This window comes from Jaculus jaculus, chromosome 8 (genome assembly GCF_020740685.1).
Source record: "Jaculus jaculus isolate mJacJac1 chromosome 8, mJacJac1.mat.Y.cur, whole genome shotgun sequence".
Taxonomy (NCBI): Eukaryota; Metazoa; Chordata; class Mammalia; order Rodentia; family Dipodidae; genus Jaculus; species Jaculus jaculus.
In genome coordinates, this window is record NC_059109.1 from 64,853,580 (window position 1) to 64,872,824 (window position 19,245).

The window sequence follows — 19,245 nt, forward strand, 5'->3', positions numbered from 1 at the left end:
TTATCATATACATTAATTTACTATTCTTAACTTCAGTTTTTCTCAAAGTGTTAGGGCTGTGACACAATATATTCAAGTTCTTTCCTGTAGCTTAGCAAGGGTGACCTTTAGTTCGGCTTCCAGTAGAACCCTCATACACACTAGCACTGTGGTCATGACCCCTTGCTCGTTCTCTTTTATGCTAAAGAACATATTTCTCCTATTTTGAAACACAGTCTCATTGGTGTGGAGCTCTCCAGGTAGTCTAGACTGGCTAAACAGTAAGCCCAGGAACCCTCTTCTAGCACTAGAGTTATAGGTGTGTGCTGCCATGCCGGCGTTTTTTATGTGGGTTCTGGGGATCAAACTCAGGGCCTCATATTTGAGAGGCATGCATTTTACCCACTGAGCCATCTGCCCAGCCTCTTAAACATCTTTTGATGTAATGTGCTTTCTTTTATGTTCCTTCCTTTTCCCTTTCTTCCCTGATTGCCTCAATTTTTATTTGTGTATATTATTTGATAGTATCATATTGCAATAACTTGCCCAGTTAAAAATATTGGGTCGTTTTTCTCTATTGGGTTATAAGTATTATTTCCATATTATAGTATGCAGTTTTCTTTTGTCTAATATATATGTTGTAAATATTTTTCCTTCTCTTTCTTGCATTTCTTATACTCCATAATACCAGTAGGGTGCCAGTTTGTTAATCCAGGGGGGAATAAAGCAGATTTGAAAAACAGGACACTCCTTGAGCATTCAGGCCACTTCAAAAGAGTACATTCTTCCTGTTGCCCCAAATGCAAGTCAGCTGGCCCAATCTCAAAGGTTGTAATGTCTCATATAATTTATTTTATTTTATTTTTTTTGGTTTTTCGAGGTAGGGTCTCACTCTGGTCCAGGCTGACCTGGAATTAACTCTGTAGTCTCTGGGTGGCCTTGAACTCACGGCGATCCTCCTACCTCTGCCTCCCAAGTGCTGGGATTCAAGGTGTGCGTCACCACGCCCGGCTTTATAATTACATTTTAATGGGCAGAAGTTTCAGCCCAAAGATTTAATTTCTGTGCCATATCCCTCTTCTCACACCAGTCCATTTCTATGCAAAGCAACCCTGCACAAGTTCTCAGGACATGGGCACAACAGCAAGCCTCTCACACAGACAAACTGCTTCTAGCCCAGTCCAAGGAAAGCCCTTTCTGTGTCACAGGCCAGACCTCACAGCCCATAGTTCTTACTGCATTCAGGTCTTTCAGTTCTGACCAGAATAATCCACCAAGCTGTACTTAGAGTACTGCAAGGCATCTTGTAGGCCAAAGTTTCAAATCCTTTCACATTCCTCTTGAAAATCAGCTCGCAAAGGCCAAAGCCATACAGTCAGGTATCTAGCAGCAATCCCATTCCTCTGGTACCAACTTTACTGTTGCAGTCAGGTTCACATTGCTCTCAGAAATCACCTAACCAAAAGCAGCTTGTTGGGCGGGGAGGGGGTTATTTTGGTTTACGGACTCAAGGGGAAGCTCCATGATGGCAGGGGAGAACAGTGGCATGAGCAGAGGGTGGACACCACCTTCTGGCCATATCAGGTGGACAACAGTGACAGGAGACTGTGCCAAACATTGGCAAGGGGAAGGTGACTATAATATCCATAAACCCACCCCCAACAATACACTGCCTCCAGGAAGTGTTAATTCCCCAATCTCCATAAGCTGGGAACCTAGCATTCAGAACACCTAACAATGGGCAAGCACCTTAACGGCTAAGCCATCTCTCCAACCCTACTAGTTCCTTTTGTTGCTGTCTCACAGTTCCCTGAGGCTCTGTCTGTTTTTTTAAAAAATATTTTATTTATTTTTTAGACAGAAACAGGTATATAGATAAAGTGGGTACTCCAGTGTCTCTGCAAACAAACACCAGATGCATGTGCCACTTTGTGCATCTGGCTTACATGGGTTCTGGAGAATTGAACCTGGGTCCTTGGGCTTTGGGCTTTGCAGACAAGTGCCTTAACCACTAAGCCTTCTCTCCAGCCCTATTTTTATTTTTTATTGTTATTTATTTATTTTGTCTTTTCAAGGTAGGGTCTCACTCTAGCCCAGGCTGACCTGGAATTCACTATGGAGTCTCAGAGTGGCCTTGAACTCACGGCAATCTTCCTACCGCTGCCTCCCAAGTGCTGGGGTTAAAGGCGTGTGCTACCACACCCAGCTATTTTTATTTTTTACACTTGTTAATTCTTTTTTTTTTTTTTTTTTTGAGGCAAGGTGACTGGCTTTGAATTTCTTTTCCTCCTGTCTCCACCTCCCAAGTGCCTGCACCACCATATGGTGCTTATATTTTTAGCTTTTTGAAAACTTTCATATTTTATTTTTATTTCAGGGAGAGATACAGAGGTAACAAGGGAAAGGGAGGGAGACAGGGGGAGAGAGAGAATGGGCACACCAGGACCTCCAGCCACTGTGAACGAACTCCAAACACATGAGCTACCTTGTGCATCTGGCTTACGTGGGTTCTGGAGAATGGAACCTGGGTCCTTTGGCATTGCAAGCAAGTGCCTTAGCCACTAAGCCATCTCTCCATATTTTTATGTTCTCTTCAAAACCATTTTGTTTATTTGTCAGCAGAGAGAGAATGAGAATTAAGTGCATGCACCAGAGCCTCTTGCCTCTGCAAATAAGCTCCAGACACATGTGCCACTTTGTGAATCTGACTTTACATGGGTACTGTGGAACTGAATCCAGGCTGTCAGGGTTTATAAACAAGTACCTTTAACCACTGAGCCATCTTCCTGCTTGATAATTAGTAATTCTTAAATTCACTGATTTTTTTTCTTGTCATCTGTTCTATTGAGTCTGTCTGGTAAATGTGTTTAAAATTAGTCTCTCAGATACAATTTTTTTTTGTTGTTTTTTTTTTTGTTTTTCGAGGTAGGGTCTCACTCTGGTCCAGGCTGACCTGGAATTAACTCTGTAGTCTCAGGGTGGCCTTGAACTCACGGCAATCCTCCTACCTCTGCCTCCCAAGTGCTGGGATTAAAGGTGTGCGCCACCACGCGTGGCTACAGATACTATTTTTTAATGACAAAATTTTCCTTTGCTCTTATTATACTTTGTTGAATGTTGCTGTTTTTTTCAATATTTTAGGTATGTTTTCTTTTACTTCATAAAACATAAATGTAAAAGCTGCTTTAAATATTTCAATTTATTGATTGATTACCTTTTATCTAAGAATTGGTCACATTTTCCTTGTTGTATACCAACTATTTTAGATTGCCCCCTAAGCCATTGTGAATATTGGTTGTGTAGAAGCATGCATGAGTATTTTAACTCTTAATTTGCTAAGCTTTAAAACTTAAAACAAAAGGTTATACTCATATCTTCTTTCCCCTGTCCCCATTCTAATGAGGGTCCTCCCCAGTGGGGTTATTGGTATTCCCCTGTGAGGTCATGAAGGCCTCAGTCAGTCTCTGTGGAAGAGGGACAATGCTTCAGAATATTCTTACCCACCCAGAGGCTCTTACAATCATTCTGCCTCTTTTTCTGCAGTGTGCCTTGAGCTTTGGTGGGCATGTTAGCAGTATGATTTAATGTTGAATCCTCTTTTGCCTCTGGATTTTTGCTTTGATGAGTTTTAAGTTTAAGACCACAGTGTCTGTCACCATCTGCCTTAAACTGGTTTTCATGCTGGTATTGAGAGCAGCACTCATGTCACTTTCTCTGCAGTGTCTCCTGGGCCATAGCAGATGTGAGATGACTCCTTTTATGGTAGGGGTATGGCTATCTTTTCTTGTCATATTGATGGATCTTAGATATCCCCAGTACCTGCTATAGAACTTCATTTTTTGGGAGAAGGGTGTGTCTTGCCTCTTTTTCCCCATTTCTTTGGTGTGGCTCTGCTTCAACACCATCTTAACCAGAAATCTCTTCATTTTCTAAGCTTTTTTCTGCATGAGGCTGAATCTTTTGTGTTTACATGTAGGTAAACGCAATCAAATTTCCATTGTTTTTCCAGTCATTGCTGTGTTTGTTGGAGGATCTGTTCTTATAAGTGTATCTGGGGGCTGAGGCTGAGGCTTGTGCAAGTGATACACAGAATTCACAGTTCTTGATTCAGCTTCTTCTCTAGGAGAGTTCCTGCACTGGACTTGTTTCTGATTTTTAGCATTTTGACATTAATGCAATATCTGGTGGTGTTTCTTCATGTTTCTCCTCTGAGATTCATTAAAATTCTTGGCTTTATTTGATGTTTTCTTCAAATTAGGAAAATTTGGGCCATTATTCTTTCAATTTTTTCCCCTCCCTTCCCTTCTGGACTATAATTAAACATATGTTAGAAAACTTAACAAGCTATACATATTACTCTCTTGGTTTTCTGTGTCTAATTTTGTAGAGTTTTATGACCATTTCTTTATGTCTTTTATATCTCACTGATCTTTTCTTCAGTAATAAATATACTCTTAATCTCTGATGCATTTTTAGTTTCAAATAGTATAACACTTTGTTTATCTAAGTTTTAGTCTTTTTTCTATCCTAATCATATCCATATTTTTCTTATCTTTCTAATGTGTTTAATTCTTTGGTGTATATTATCAATTCTGACAAAACTTAAATGAATTAACAGACATGTTACATTTTGTGTTTTGGTTGCTTGGTTTTATTGTATTTTAAAAAATAACTATTACATTTTCTTTGACCTACTTAAGTTACTTAGAATGCATCTGATCCCATCAAGGCCCTGCTTGCCAATTCTTTTTTTTTTTTTTTAAGTGAAAACTCTATTTTGAAAGCCTGCAAATTTGAGAACATATTAGCAGACTGTCATTTGTGATAGAAGATACCATTAGACAAATAGAGAAGGAAAAGTGTGCAAGTAATAAACATAAAATCAAGCACATATGCATGTCACCCAAAGAAGGCTGCAAATGATTTGCATGACTTCACATTTCACCATCTAGAAAAGCTGTTCAAATTTGATAATGTCAAATCTTTCAAAGCATACCAGTATAAAACAAAGTAAATATGCCCATTTATAGCACAGAAAAGGAAACTGCCGTTAAAATCTCAACAAGGACAACTTCGGGGCACAATATTACCAAACATTTAAGAACGAAATAGTATTGAGTTCATATAAAATTCAATAACATGAAAGTTATAGAAAACTTTCTTTTGCATTTTTAAAGTCAATAATTGATTTTGTTATTAAAAATAAAGAAATTCATGAAAATATATGCTATAAGTGCTCAACTATTCAATATGCCAGATGAAGTTGCCATATTTCTACAGTATGGTACATCTGTTTTTATTCCTAATTTGTTGAGAATTATTTTTACTATAAAGTTTTATTTCGTTTCATTTGGCATTTATTGGAATAATCTTTTGGGCCCTTCATGAAGATAGGGAATAATTGACTGTAAGTGAAGATGGTAAATTTCTAATTTACATATAAACTATCATAGAAATATGTGTAGTACAGCATTTAAGTGAATGAAATTTCAACTTTTTTAAGTTGCATTTGAGCACTATTGCTAATTCAGTTAGTATTTTAGGTATTCTTTTTAATTTTTTATTTTTATTATTAGCTGTGGACATATTTTGTATGTAAACATCACTGGTTGGTTCCATCCTTTCCCTCCTGCCTGCCCCTTTTCTGAAGAGGCCTTCCTCATTGGGGATGCAGGTCAACCCCATGGGGATTGTGAGTCATGCATTGTAGGGGAGGGGGAGGCAATGTCTCTATGCAAAGTGTCCTAATTTGTGGCTCAAACAATCTTTCTGCCCCCTCTCCTGCCAAATTCCCTGAGCCATGCTGGGAGCATTTTAAGTCTATTGCAGTGATGAGCACTTAGGAGCATCTGGATTTCTGGTTTGGTAGGTGTTGAGTGTCCTCAGAATCTTTCTCCATCACCCTTGTGCTGATGTCAGCTTAACTAAGAGAGCAGCATTCTTGCTTATTTCCCCAGTTCCTCTGGTTTCAGCTGGGGCTGGGGTGGAGTACGCTGGGTCGTTTATCTCCTCAAGTCCAGTTCCCACCTTAAAAAGAGAAGCAGATTCTCCAACAGAGAGTGAAGTCAGCACAGTTAAACGGGATAACCATTGTTAATTAAGAGAGAATTAAAAGGGTTTAGACAGTCTTATAGTCTAAGATTAGTGGGAGCTTGAAAGTAGAAAGCAGAATCATTATCTGGATATGTTTCTTACTTGTTTCCAAGTTCCAGATATGGTTTCCTTTCCACTGAATGGATCTGTTAGCCAATCCAAGAGCAGTTGGTTACCCACTATGGTTGTGTGCCACTATTGCACTTGTGTGAGCATCACGTCAAATTGTTTGCTTCTGAGTTGCTTAGACTTTGAGTTGTTTGGACAGATGTTGGCCACTTTCTCCTGATAGCTCAGGTAGCACCTTCCAGCACTAGATGGGTAATTGCCTGGGAACTGGCTCTCTTCTGGATTCCAACAAGGTCTCTCCATGGTCCATGCTCACAGCATTTGGTGTCTTCAGCAGTTGGTTCTTACCATTAACCTCTGGGGGCAATCAAGTGCTCTGACAGAAGTTTGTGTTATTTGCTTTTGGAGATCTCTTAGTTCTTTCTGATCAACAGCTCATTGTGGATGTAGACTACATCCTGGTACAGGGAATTACAGGCCAGCACCCAGGGAAAAGAAAAAAGAAAATGCCAGAGAAGAAAGAGAAACAGGAGAAATTTGAGGTTAGGTTTCATCTCACTCTCTCCAGGGCCCTTCGATTCAGGTGTTCCCTCTAAGGTCCGCTTAAGGATTCCACCTTTTAGTCTGACTTCCAGGATATATGATTCTATGGTACCAGTTCAATTTGGGTTCAGTTTTGTGTCCCCCCCCCCTTTTTCTTTCCCCCAAGCCCTACCTTTCCTTCCACCTCTCTTCTTACTCAAGTTGACTTAGAATTCATCTGATCCCTTCAAGGCCCTGCTCTCCAATTCTTTTTTGGGTCTTACTCCAGCCCAGGGTGACCTGGAATTCACTATGTAGTCTCAGGGTGGCCTCAAACTCATAGTGCTCCTCCTACCTCTGCCTCCCAAGTGCTAGGATTAAAAGTGTGTGCCACCATACCCAGCTTCTTCAATTCTTTCTTTTTGCTAGGTATCAAGCCTAGGACCTAACAAATGCTGAGTAAGTACTCAGAGTGACATGCCAGCCCTCCAAGTCAGCTTTATTAGGTGAGGTATAGCATAGCCTTAAGCTGGGCCTGTTGGCTCCTGTACTGAGATGATGTCTGAAGCCCTGTGAATTAGGATATCTTTTCCCCATTGCTTGCTGGAACAATGCATTCTCAATTGTTCTTTTCCTATGGGTCTTTTATCTGTTCTCTCTCTCTCTCTCCCTCTTCCATTCTCTTTTCTTTTGAAAATGTCTCTTCTTTAGGGCTCCATGTTAGCCAGTTTGCTTCTCCAGATTTTGAACTCTTTCTTTGCAGTCCAAGGAGAAGGAGGAACCAGGAAGCAAGACAGGGGTTTGCCCCTGATCACCATCTTGATGAGCCAGGTTTAGGTTCAGATTGGAGTAACCTTCTAGTCTTGCCATGGCAGGTTCTCAGTAATGTTCTTTTGGGCCTGTGTCTCTACCCACCTCCCTAAACAAGAAGTCTGACTTGCATCTAATCTCTGTCACTAGCATTACTTGTTTTGAGAACAATGGAATCTCTCTAGCCATTGGCTCTGAGTTCATTGTCTTGTGACTTGCAAAGAATTGACAAGTACAGACTCAACAGAAGGGCAAATTAAGAAAGATTTATTTTAGGACAGAGGTAAAGCAAAATGCTCCTCAGTTGGGAGGGGTCCTGAGTGAGTAATTCATATGGTGATTTGGATCTTACAACCTTGGGGATATAATCAGGCATCAGGTTGGGAGGAGCTTTACTGGTTAAGTTTAATTGTATATGGAGGACCTTGATTCATTTGTGGCTCAGAGATCAGAGGAAAGAGTGCAGAGTCAAAATAAGCCTGACAGTTGGGGAAAAAAAGCCTGTGAAGAATTCCTAGGAGGAGGAAGAGCCAGGAAGTAAAAGAGGGGTGAGGCTGTGCCTGATCACCATCTGTTTTTTGTTTCTTCCTAATTATCATCTTGATGCATTGATTGGGTTCATGCTCAGATTAAAATGCTTTTAGCCTCATCAGGGCAGGTTATCATCCATGTTCTTTTGAGCCTGTGTCCCCAAGTGACTACATACAGAAGAAGGCTATCTTGCCCCTAATCTGTCACTAGCATTAGCATGGCTCTTACTTTCATGTTGCTTAGATATCCATCCACGCAGACTTGTGTTTCAGTAAGTTGAAAGTTGTTGGTTAAACTGATGTTTAGCATTCTTTTCCTTAGTGTCTATGTTGTTTCTCTTGACATGTTTGTACATGCATGCCAAAACCAAAAACATAAGCCATGCCAGAGTGCACATCTAAACTGCTTACAGTGAACTAGCAAGGTTAAACTGGGGAATGTCTTCCCAGGGATGAGCTGAATTCTGTATCTGGGGACATAGCAAAGTGGTGTCCTTGTATGTCAGGTTTGGAGTTCTAGACAATAGAGGACTGGAGAACTGTTTCTTTGTCCTGAGATTTTTATTTGAGCCAGGAGAGACTGGTGGTATCCAAAGATGAAGGGGAAGAGACTATGGAACCCTGAGTAGAGGAAGAGGCAAGTTTTAGGGGTTTTCAGAAAGGGGTGGAGGGATATCATACTTCCAGGGAAGCACTTTGTAGGGAATGTGGTTGAGTTGGAGGCTGAGAGAGGTCTTATTCTTCCTGCTTCTTAGCCCAGGTGCAATGAGGATTACTCAGTTACCACAACAGGTAATTCCAAAATCCCAGGCCTACTCTGAGCATATAGAAGGGTTGGCAGCTCTCTTGAAATCTTACATTGGTTATGACAGAGTTTAAAGCTCTTTTGAGGGCTGGACACAGAGCTCAGTGGTAGCATGTGTGAGGCTCTTAGTACAATCCCTAGTACCAGAAAACAAAATTTTGAAGTAAAAATTTCTTTTAAATACTAGTATATGATAGTATAGGTGGAAAAACATGGTCACTACTGTAGTTAGTGCTTTAATGAATAACGCTGATTGCTACTTGATTTAATCCTGAAATCTGCAACTTCCCCACCAGCCCTGTACAGCAAGATCCCCCAGATGAAGAGCTTCCGAAAGACGAGGTAATCCTCAAACTGAAGGCAGAAGTGCAGCGTTTGCTAAGCAGCAACTCAGTGAAGCGCCACCTGGTGTCTCAGCTGCAAAATGATCTCAAAAACTGTCATAAGAAAATCGAAGATTTCCAACAGCTGCAGGATGGTGAAAACAGCATCAGGGTGAGGCCTGTGGAGCAAGTAGATTAAGAAGCCTCTTGAAAAGTCCCAGTAAATAAGTCTTTACCCGTTTGACATTTAAGTTAAACCTTTGGTTTTTCTGGTGCTCACTTGATTTTTTTCAAAGTAAAGCTTAGAGGAAGAAACGCTACTTGAAGAAATATATTATCAGCTTCTAGATCCCACTAATATTAAATTCATTTACAACAAATGCAAGGGCATGTACTATGTAACAACATATCTGCATTTCATTAAGATTGGCTTGAACCAACAGTTCTTTAAAACCTGACTAAAATTATCTATCTGCCATGAATTAAAAAAAATTTTTTTTGTTATTTTTATTTATTTATTTGAGAGTGACAGAGAGAGAAAGAGGGACAGAGATAGAGAGAGAGAATGATAATGGGCATGCTAGGGCCTCCAGCCACTGCAAACGAACTCCAGATGTGTGCACCCCCTTGTGCATCTGGCTAACGTGGGTCCTGGGGAATCAAGCTTCGAACCAGAGTCCTTAGGCTTCACAGGCAAGTGCTTAACCGCTAAGCCATCTCTCCAGCCCTGCCATGAAGTTCTTAAAGATTCTGTCTGTGATAGTTCCCTGGCCTAACTTGCATAGCAAAAGTCCTTCTATATTAAGATATATATTGTATAGTAGTAGTGGTTATATGGGAGTTTGGGGATGTATTTCGAGAGCTTTTCTTAGCTCTTGACCCAGGAGTTAGGGTGCCAGGAAACTCAACAGTCACATAAAACTTCTACTGAGTTAGAGGCTCTAGATTTTCTTATTAATTCATAGAACTGATATCCATAAACCAAAGGCTGAGGTTTATAGGTTTTATAAGATTACAGGTAGAATGTAAGAGAAGAGAGGAAGGAAGGCATAGCTCTTGCCCAAGGAGGCAAGAAAGGGTTTCTGAGAATGGGGAGGCCCATACCAAGACTTTTTTTTGGGGGGGGGGTTTCGAGGTAGTGTTTCACTCTAGCCCAGGCTGACCTGGAATTCACTATGGAGTCTCAGGGTGGCCTCAAACTCACAGCAATCCTCCTACCTCTGACTCCCAAGTGCTGGGATTAAAGGCGTGCACCACCACGCCAGGCTCATACCAAGACCTTTTATAGTTAGGCCCCTGGATGGGCAGCTGGTTTAGTCAGTCCACTTCTTGCTTCAGGTTTCTAGGAAAAGGGCAATCTTCCCAGAATTTTTTTTTTTTTTTTTTTGTTTGTTTTTCAAGGTAGGGTCTCACTGTAGTTCAGTGACCTGGAATTCACTATGTAGTCTTAGGGTGGCCTTGAACTCATGGTGATCCTCCTACTGCTGCCTCCCAAGTGCTAGGATTTAAGGAGTGTGCCATCATGCCCTATTCTTCCCAGAAATCTTAATCCCATCAGGAAGGGTCTTCTCAGAAAGGGTAGAAGGACTCTACATGACAGAGGTAAGATTATCCAGATCCTTCACACATTTCTGACCTGTAGTTAAGTGGAATGACCTACATTCTCCCTCCACTGCACCCCCCCTCAAGGCTCCAAGGTATTCCTTGTTTTTACTTTCAGGGTCCTAATCCCTCAGCGGTACACTGGAGAATCTATCAAGTTATACCAAACATTGAAATCCACTTCTAATGTTTTTTTCAATTTTGACACAAAGCCTTACAATGTAGCCACAGTTGCCCTTAATCTTACCATGGATCCCATACTGGCCTTGAACTCATAATTCTGCAGCCTCTACTTCTTGCCTCAGAAATTCACCTTTGTAATCTTCATTCAGTGGCACTGTTACCCTTTAGATGAAGAAATGAAGCCAGGGGAGTTTGTGGCCCAGCTGAGGGCCTAGAGGCACTGTGAGGAAATTGGAACTGAAACACAGGGCTAATAAGTAGGTCAAAGGCATTTCTATAAGCTCACGCCATCACAGTGATCTTTAGAAGTACCCTCCTTGGTGGTTCCTTATTTTATAAATCCTTACTCATTAACACCACCAAGAGAAATAGTGTATAAATGACCTAATAATTAAGAAATGGAAGGGAAAGGAATGGAAGTAGTACTTGCTGTTTCTTTTGGAGGTAAACAATTTTTGTCTTTAATATTAGTGCTGGTTTATCTTCTGATCCTTTAAACCAGGTGGTGTGTTCCATTAACAGACCATTCCTTGAAGGAACTTAGAATCTAGAGCATGCAGTGCTATCTAATAAAAGTATAATGGGCAGACATGCTAATATAAAATTTTCCATTAGTCCCAACCAATTAAAAGTAATATGTGAAATTAGTTTTAGTGCATTTATTTACTCCAATATACATGTGCCTGGGCTTAGGATGAGTTACATACCAATAAAACCCCCATAACTTCAAAGTGGTGGGGTATGAAAATGTTTTTAACATTTTGTATTAATTAACATCTATTACTGGGACAAAATACCTGACAAAATTAAGTTTAAGAGTGAAGGGTTTGTTTCATCTAACAGTTTGTGGCAGTTACTTTCTGTTGCTGGTTTTTTTTTGGCCATTTCATGATACAAAATGGAACAAAATATTCAAATAGAAGCAGTTTATGAAAGAAAATTTTTTTTTCAGCTTATGGTCTTGAGGGGAAGTATCCATCATGGTGGGGAAGGCATGGCAGGAGCACCTAGCCAGCATCACATCTTCACATCAACAGGGAGAAAGCAGAACACAAAAATATCAAGCAGGGCAGGACTGTATAAGCCAAAGGTCTGCTCCAGTGACACTCCTTCTCAACCATGGCTCCACTTCCCAAAGACTCCATAGACTTCCCAAACAGGACTAACACATGACCCTGTGGATGACATTCATTCCACATAAACTGCCACACAGATCAAGTTATACTCCATCATGGCAAGTGAGTCATAGCAGAAGGAGAGTGAATTGGTGCTGGGCACAGTCAACAACAGTGAGGAAGCAGAGAGACATGAATGATGGTGCTCTGCTGGATCTTCCTTTATTTTATGTTTTCTTTTTATTCAGTTCAGGAATCCACCACATGGGATGGTACCACCCACTTTCAGGGTGGGTTTTCCCTCCTAGGTTAAATAGACAAGCCTCTTAGATGATTCTAAATACCATCAAGCTCTTTCTTAATCAAGAACCACCATTAGGGCTGGATAAATGAGTTAGCAATTAAGGCACTTGCCAGTAAAGCCCAAAAACCAAGGCTCGATTCCCCATGTAAGCTAGATGCACCAAGTGGCACATGTGTCTGTAGTTTGTTTGCAGCAGCCAGCCGGTCTGGCACACCCATTCTCTCTCTCTTCCTCTTTTTCTCTCCCTCTCCCAAATACATAAATATAAAAAAAGAACAACCATTATACAGCTCTAGGAAAAGGTTTTGTTCTAGCATTCAAATGACCTTCCTTTTTAAAGATTTTCATGTTGACAAGTACAAGTGTGTAGTTCCTTTGTGTGTTCACAATGATATGTCAAAGCTTGGAGAAAAACAAGCTGTAACATGAGGTCTTCAGTGTATTCATGTGGTGCTACTGTTAGTCCCAGTAATAAAAACCCAGTGGTCTAGAGGGAAAAAAAAAAAAAAAAACAAAACATAAATAACATTAAAAAAATGGAATTAAAGTTGGAAAATGAAAGCCATTCTAGTAAGTAAAATCCTGTAAAGTCCCATTAGTGCTGGCCCTCCTAGTGATTGTGGGATTCACATGTCAGATATTAACTTACCTTTCTTTGGCTAGAAGTATAGAAATGGCAAGCAAAAAAAGGGGGAAAAAATCATCAATTAGACCAAGCTCTTTCCTTCTGAAGGAATTGCTCTATACCAAACTGGAGGACTCACCAAAGTTTTTGTGTTCTGTTAACCTCTGTGAGAGGGAGATATACATGCCCCCCCCCCCCAGCCTCCTGCCTCCAAGGAGGAGTGAATGTTGACAGGATATTTTTAAACATTGTACAAGAGGGTTTATAGCCAGGTGCATACATAAACCAACAGCAAGCCAAGAAAAGTAGTAGATTTTTTTTTTTTTCTTTTAAAAATACAATACTTTGTAGGGCTGGAGAATGGCTTAGTGGTTAGGGTACTTACCTGTGAAAACCTTAGGATCCAGGTTTGATTCCCCAGGACCCATGCAAGCCAGATATACAAGGTGGCACAAGAGTCTGGAGTTGGTTAGCAGTGGCTAGAGACCCTGGCTCACCCATACTCCTTCTCTCTCTCCCTCTCTTTTTCCCTCAAGTAAATAAAAAAGTAAAAAAGAAATGAAAAACAACATCTTTGTAAATGCAGCTTAATGAACATAAAAATTAAGGAAACATTCAACTAGTAAGGGAAAAAATATGCAAAGTTACCAACAAAACAGTCCACTGTGGTGGCAACACAGGAAATGCACATGAATGTAATCCTTCATGTCCCATTTCCCACTCAGCACAATAATTATTTAGAGATAATTACTGAAATTGGATATAAAGAGAGTTAGAACTGATTCCTACACCACCTAGTAACTGGATGTACATTTGTTTGACCTTTCTACAAAGCAATTTGCCTAAGCCTTAATCTCATATATAAAAAACTATACCTATTAGATAAAATATGGGACAATGTGAATAAAAATAAATTCATACATAATGAGAATAAGTGCTAATATTACTGAGTAAAAGTATGACATGAGATAGGATATTTACCTAGCCTCAAAGTATTGTTTCCTAAGATACGCATTATTAATTACAGGGCTGGAGGCTATGGCTTAGTGGTTAAGGTGTTTGTCTACAAGGCTTGATTACCCAGGTTCAATTACCCAGGACTCATGTAAGCTAGATGTACAAGGTAGCTCATGCATCTGGAGTATGGTTGCAATAGCTGGATGGCCTGTCATGCCCATTCATTCTCTCTCTCTTATACAAATAAAAATTTTAAAAAGGAGCTGTCTAATCATTATTAATTACAAAATGAAAAGGTAGTAAGCGTACAATGGATTGTCTGGAAGGCACCACCTTCAACAATCGCTGATCACCAGTGATAGAACATATGAATATTTTATGTCTGCTACTATACGGAGCATACATCATTTGTTGGCATTCATACATAGAGTTGACCCATCTTATTATAGCCAGTCAGGTATCTTGTATTGATGTATTGATGTATCCTGGATCCCTCCCATAATCTCTGTCATCTGTAAGATGAAACAGATTCTTAAACCAAAAGTGAGAGGAGCTTGGGTTAAAGGGGATAAACCTAGTTATTTGACAGACTTTGATGTGTGTGCTTCCATATTTTAGTGAAAGAGCAGTGAAGGTTCTGTGTAGAGTATGAATTTCCTATCCATGGGGTTGTGACTTGGTTTCTATTTATTTATTTATTTTTATTTATTTATTTATTTATTTGAGAGTGACAGACACAGAGAGAAAGACAGATAGAGGGAGAGAGAGAGAATGGGCGTGCCAGGGCTTCCAGCCTCTGCAAACGAACTCCAGACGCATGCGCCCCCTTGTGCATCTGGCTAACGTGGGACCTGGGGAACTGAGCCTCGAACCGGGGTCCTTAGGCTTCACAGGCAAGCGCTTAACCGCTAAGCCACCTCTCCAGCCCATGACTTGGTTTCTAGAAACAGCTATGCGTTCTTTCCTGAGCAGATCTCATGTCCAACCCTAGTTCAGTTGGTTGCCCACATAAATTGTGTGCCACTGTTGCACAGTGTGTACTTTTTGCCCAGGTGGTTGATTTTAACTTGCAGGATCTCCTGTTTATTCATGCTATTGGTAACTGTTCTACCCCAACAGCTTCCATAGCCCTTTCCAGCACTGAGAGCTAGCCAGGAGCTAACTGGTCTCCCTCTCAGTTCCAGCATGGTATCCAGATGTCCTGTGACCACAGGCTGTGGTGCCTTCAGCAGTAGGGTCTTACCTTTTAGCTGTGACAAGTAACCAAGTGCTTTGGCAATGTCCTGCATTATTTGGGAGATTTTATAGGTCTCCCTGATAGACAGGTCACTGTGGGGGATATCTTAATTCTGACCCTGGGATTTACCAGCCAAAGCCCAAGCCTAACTTGAATTTAATAAAGAAATAACATCAGAGCAACCCAAATTGAGAGAGACAGCTTTGTAAGTAATTGTTTCGTTTTCCTATAAAATGTTATGGGTTTGAATGACAAAGACTGAAGAATTGTTGTAGAATAGAAGACATTAAAGAAACATGAAAATGAAATGCAATGTGTAGAAATGTGGACTTAATCTTGGTCTGGAAAGTGACTTTAGTAAAAAAGGGAGACATTTAATAAGCTCTCAGAATGGTTGATTATATCACATCTGCATTAACTTTTTGGTTTTGTTAATTATATTTGAGGAAGATGAGGTATGTGGAAATTATCTGTCCTACTTCACTGCTTTTTCTAAATATGAGGTTATTTCAAAATAAATCATTTGATTTCTTTTTTAATATGACAAACTTTGACTTCCTTTCAACATTTAGACTAAAACAGATACTTCAGAAAAACCAGCTGATGAAATATGGTGTGCCTCTTCTGATGGAGCTGTCAGAGATGATATTCTGCAACTTAAAAATGAAATTCAAGTTTTACAACAGCAAAATAAGGTGACTAAATGGCCTGTGTTTTGTGAGAATTTTCACAACCTTATTAAATACCAAGGCTATAATAGACCTAATAAAGTGATTAGAGTTAGTAGACAAGCTTATCAGTAGGCAATTATGAGCCCCAGTTCTTTCCCTTTTTTATTGGTTTAGGGCAGTAATTCCATTAGAAGGTTAATGTGAATCTTGTTTCTATATAGTTGTATGGCTGACAAAACTGCTTGTACCTTTTTAGCCAGCCTTGATCAAGAAGTAAAATTGTTTAAGAGTTATGTTTTAAGGTTTCAGTTAGCCAGCACCTTCAAATATATTTTCATTTTTTATATTTCAAAACAGATACAAATTTTTAACTTTTACTTATATCAGAAAGCTACTTACCAAAGAAGTTCCTTTGTTTTCTTGTCAAGGATAAGGTTTTTTTCTTTTTTACTCCAGAATTAAGAAAGAAGCCGGGCGTGGTGGCACATGTCTTTAATCCCAGCACTCAGGAGGCTGAGGCAGGAGGATTTCCATAAATTTAAAGCCCAGACTAGTGTAAAATCCTACTTCACCAAACAAACAAAACACAGAATTATGAAAGATTATCAAATTATGTTATAGGGCAGAGATCAGATGTGCACAGAAGAGGTTAAGAGATCAGACACATCAATGCAATTTATGCCTATTTTCTCTAAATGCTTTTATTTTTCTTGTGTCTAGGAACTTAAAGAAGTTGAAGAAAGGCTGAGAAATACAAATCAAGATTTATGTAATCAAATGAGACAAATGGTACAGGATTTTGATCATGATAAGCAAGAAGCTGTAGATAGGTAAGGTCTTTACCAGCACCTGACTGGCAGTCAGCTATCCCTTGGGTTCTCTTCCCTCAGAGCCCATGGTACTTTGCATGCCATTCCATAAAAAATCATTATGGGGCTAGATAAATGTCTCAGCAGTTCAGGAACTTGCCTATAAAGCCAAAGGACCCAGGTTGGATTTCCCAGGACATCTGGAGTTCATTTGCTGTGGTTTGAGGCCCTGGCATGCCCATTTTCTCTCTTTCCCTGCCTATTCCCCCCCCCCAAATAAATTTGTAAAAAAACCAAATTTTAAAAAGTCAAAATGAAAAGATGAGTGTTGAGTGTTGCAGTCATGTTCACATTGCTGGTAGCAAACACTGGACCAAGAGCAACTTGTGGGGGGGAGAAAAGGTTTATACAGACTTGAGGGGAAGCTCCAAGATGGCAGGGAAAATGATGGCATGAGCTGAGGGTGGACATCACCTCCTCGCCAACGGCAGGTAGACATCAGTAACAGGAGAGTGTGCCAAACACTGGCAAGAGGAAGCTGGTTATAATACCTATGAGCCTGCCCCCAACAATATACTGCCTCCAGGAGCTTTAATTCCCAAATTACCATCAGCTGATAACCTAGAATTCACAACATATAAGTTTATGAGGGGCACCTGAATCAAATCACCACAGTCTGCCCTGTGCTCCCATAAACTGATAACTATAAATGATAAAAATACATTCAGTCCAACTTTAAAAGTCCCCATAGTTTTTATTAATCTCAATGATGTTCAAACATTCCTATAATCCAAAGTTGTCTAACTGAGCAGTAAAACCAAGAAAAAAAAAGCCATAATCCCACAGAATAAACATTCACAGTACAAAAGATGGCATTGGGCATAGCAAAGAAATATTCAACCAATATAAGATTTAAACAGGGCAAATATCAAACTCTGTAGCTCCAAGTCCATCAACTCTAGTCAGTGACAAGTCTCCAAGTCCACTAATTCTAACCTCTGACAAGTCTCTGCAGTTCCAATTCCACCATCCACCTAGGCTACTCACAGTCTCAGCCAGCTTTATCCAGTGCTGGCAGCTCTTCTTGATAGCCATACCATAGTCTTGGTATCTCCACTGCAAACCGTGGTTCATGCTCATGGTCCATTGGGTCTTCATGCAGGTAATCCAACATGCCTGCTTCATACTGCCTATGGCCATTTCCAAAAATACAAAACTGTGTTGCAGGTTCAATGACTGTTTCTTTCCTGCATTTGTTACACTCCACAATACCAGTTGGGCTGCTAACTTATTAATGCCGGGGGGGGGGGGGGGGGGGAACAAAGCCGAATTTGAAGAACAGGATACTTCTTTAGCATTCAGATTCCTTCCAAAGAGTTGCATTCTTCCTGCTGTCCCAATGCAGGCCAGCTGGCCCATTCTCAATGGTTGTAATCTCTAAAACAATTACAGTTGAACAAGCAGCAGTTTTGGCCCAGAGATTTCAAGTCTGACCAGCATAGTCCATCAAGCTGTATTTACAACACTGCAAGACATCTCTTGGGTCACAGTTTCAAATTCATCCACATCCTCCTGCAAAGTAGCTCCAGAAGGCCAAAGCCACACAGTCAGCTTCCTGCAGCAACAGTCTCACTCCTCTGGTACCAACTTTACTGCTGTAGTCAGGTTCACCTTGCTGACAGGAAACACCTGACCAAGAGCAGCTTGTGGGGAAAAAAGTTTATTTTGGCTTACAGACTTGAGGGGAAACTCATGATGGCAGGGAAAACTGTGATATGAGCCAGAGGGTGGACATCACTCCTAGACAGCAATCAGATGGATAACAGCAACAGGAGAGTGTGCCAAACACTGGCAAGAAGAAACTGGTCATAACACCCATAAGCCTGGCCCCAATAATGCACTGCCTCCAGGAGGCATTAATTCCCATGTCTCCATCAGCTGAGGACCTAGAATTCAGAACATATAACTTTATGGGGACATCTTTATCAAACCACAATGGGCAAAGAGATGGCTCAAAAGTTAATTACAATTCTGTGCTAGCAAGAAGCCTGAGGGTCCCTAAACCCCTCCCCCCCACAGGGTACCCCAGAGCTCTGGTATCTAGAATCCATGTAAGTAGCTGGACATGGCCACTCACGTCTGTAACCCTAGGCCTTTGGTGAGTGGCAATTACAGAATTTCTGGGGCTCACAAACAGCAAGTCTGGAATCAGTAAGACACTTTTTCACACAGAAAATCAGGTAGGTGAGTGATGGAGGGCATCTCCTAACATTCTTCCCCAGCTGCTGCAGAAGAGCCTACAGGGCATCTCAGGCAAGTACTTGGGGCACCACATCTGCACCTATGTGTGCATACACTATACATTACATGCTTACACCATACATGCCATCCACACCCACAACACACATACTAGTAGATTGGCAGATGGATCCCTGTCTTCTCAAATTAGAACTTGGAACATATTGAGACAATGTTATATAGTAGGCTGGATTCTATAGCCTATCAAAACTGTAGTTTTGTGAAATATTATAGCCCTGCCTTCCTCCTTTCCTTTCTCTTTCCATTTCCCTTTCCCTTTCCTTTCCTTAATGCTGGTCTGGAAAACTGTTCT

The 19,245-nt window shown here is 40.5% G+C and overlaps 1 protein-coding gene across 4 annotated transcripts in view; it reads left to right on the forward strand.

The window, feature by feature from the left end:
- Positions 1 to 19,245, forward strand: part of Cep152 (centrosomal protein 152) — a 157,767-nt gene that overhangs the window by 61,298 nt on the left and 77,224 nt on the right. For 3 of the 4 annotated variants that reach the window (XM_045157384.1, XM_045157381.1, XM_045157382.1), the window contains exons 13-15: positions 9,105 to 9,321; positions 15,727 to 15,849; positions 16,546 to 16,655. In XM_045157384.1, the coding sequence (XP_045013319.1) occupies positions 9,105 to 9,321; positions 15,727 to 15,849; positions 16,546 to 16,655 (450 nt within the window). The remainder of the gene's footprint in view (positions 1 to 9,104; positions 9,322 to 15,726; positions 15,850 to 16,545; positions 16,656 to 19,245) is intronic. The other variant, XM_045157383.1, reaches the window with a different exon arrangement.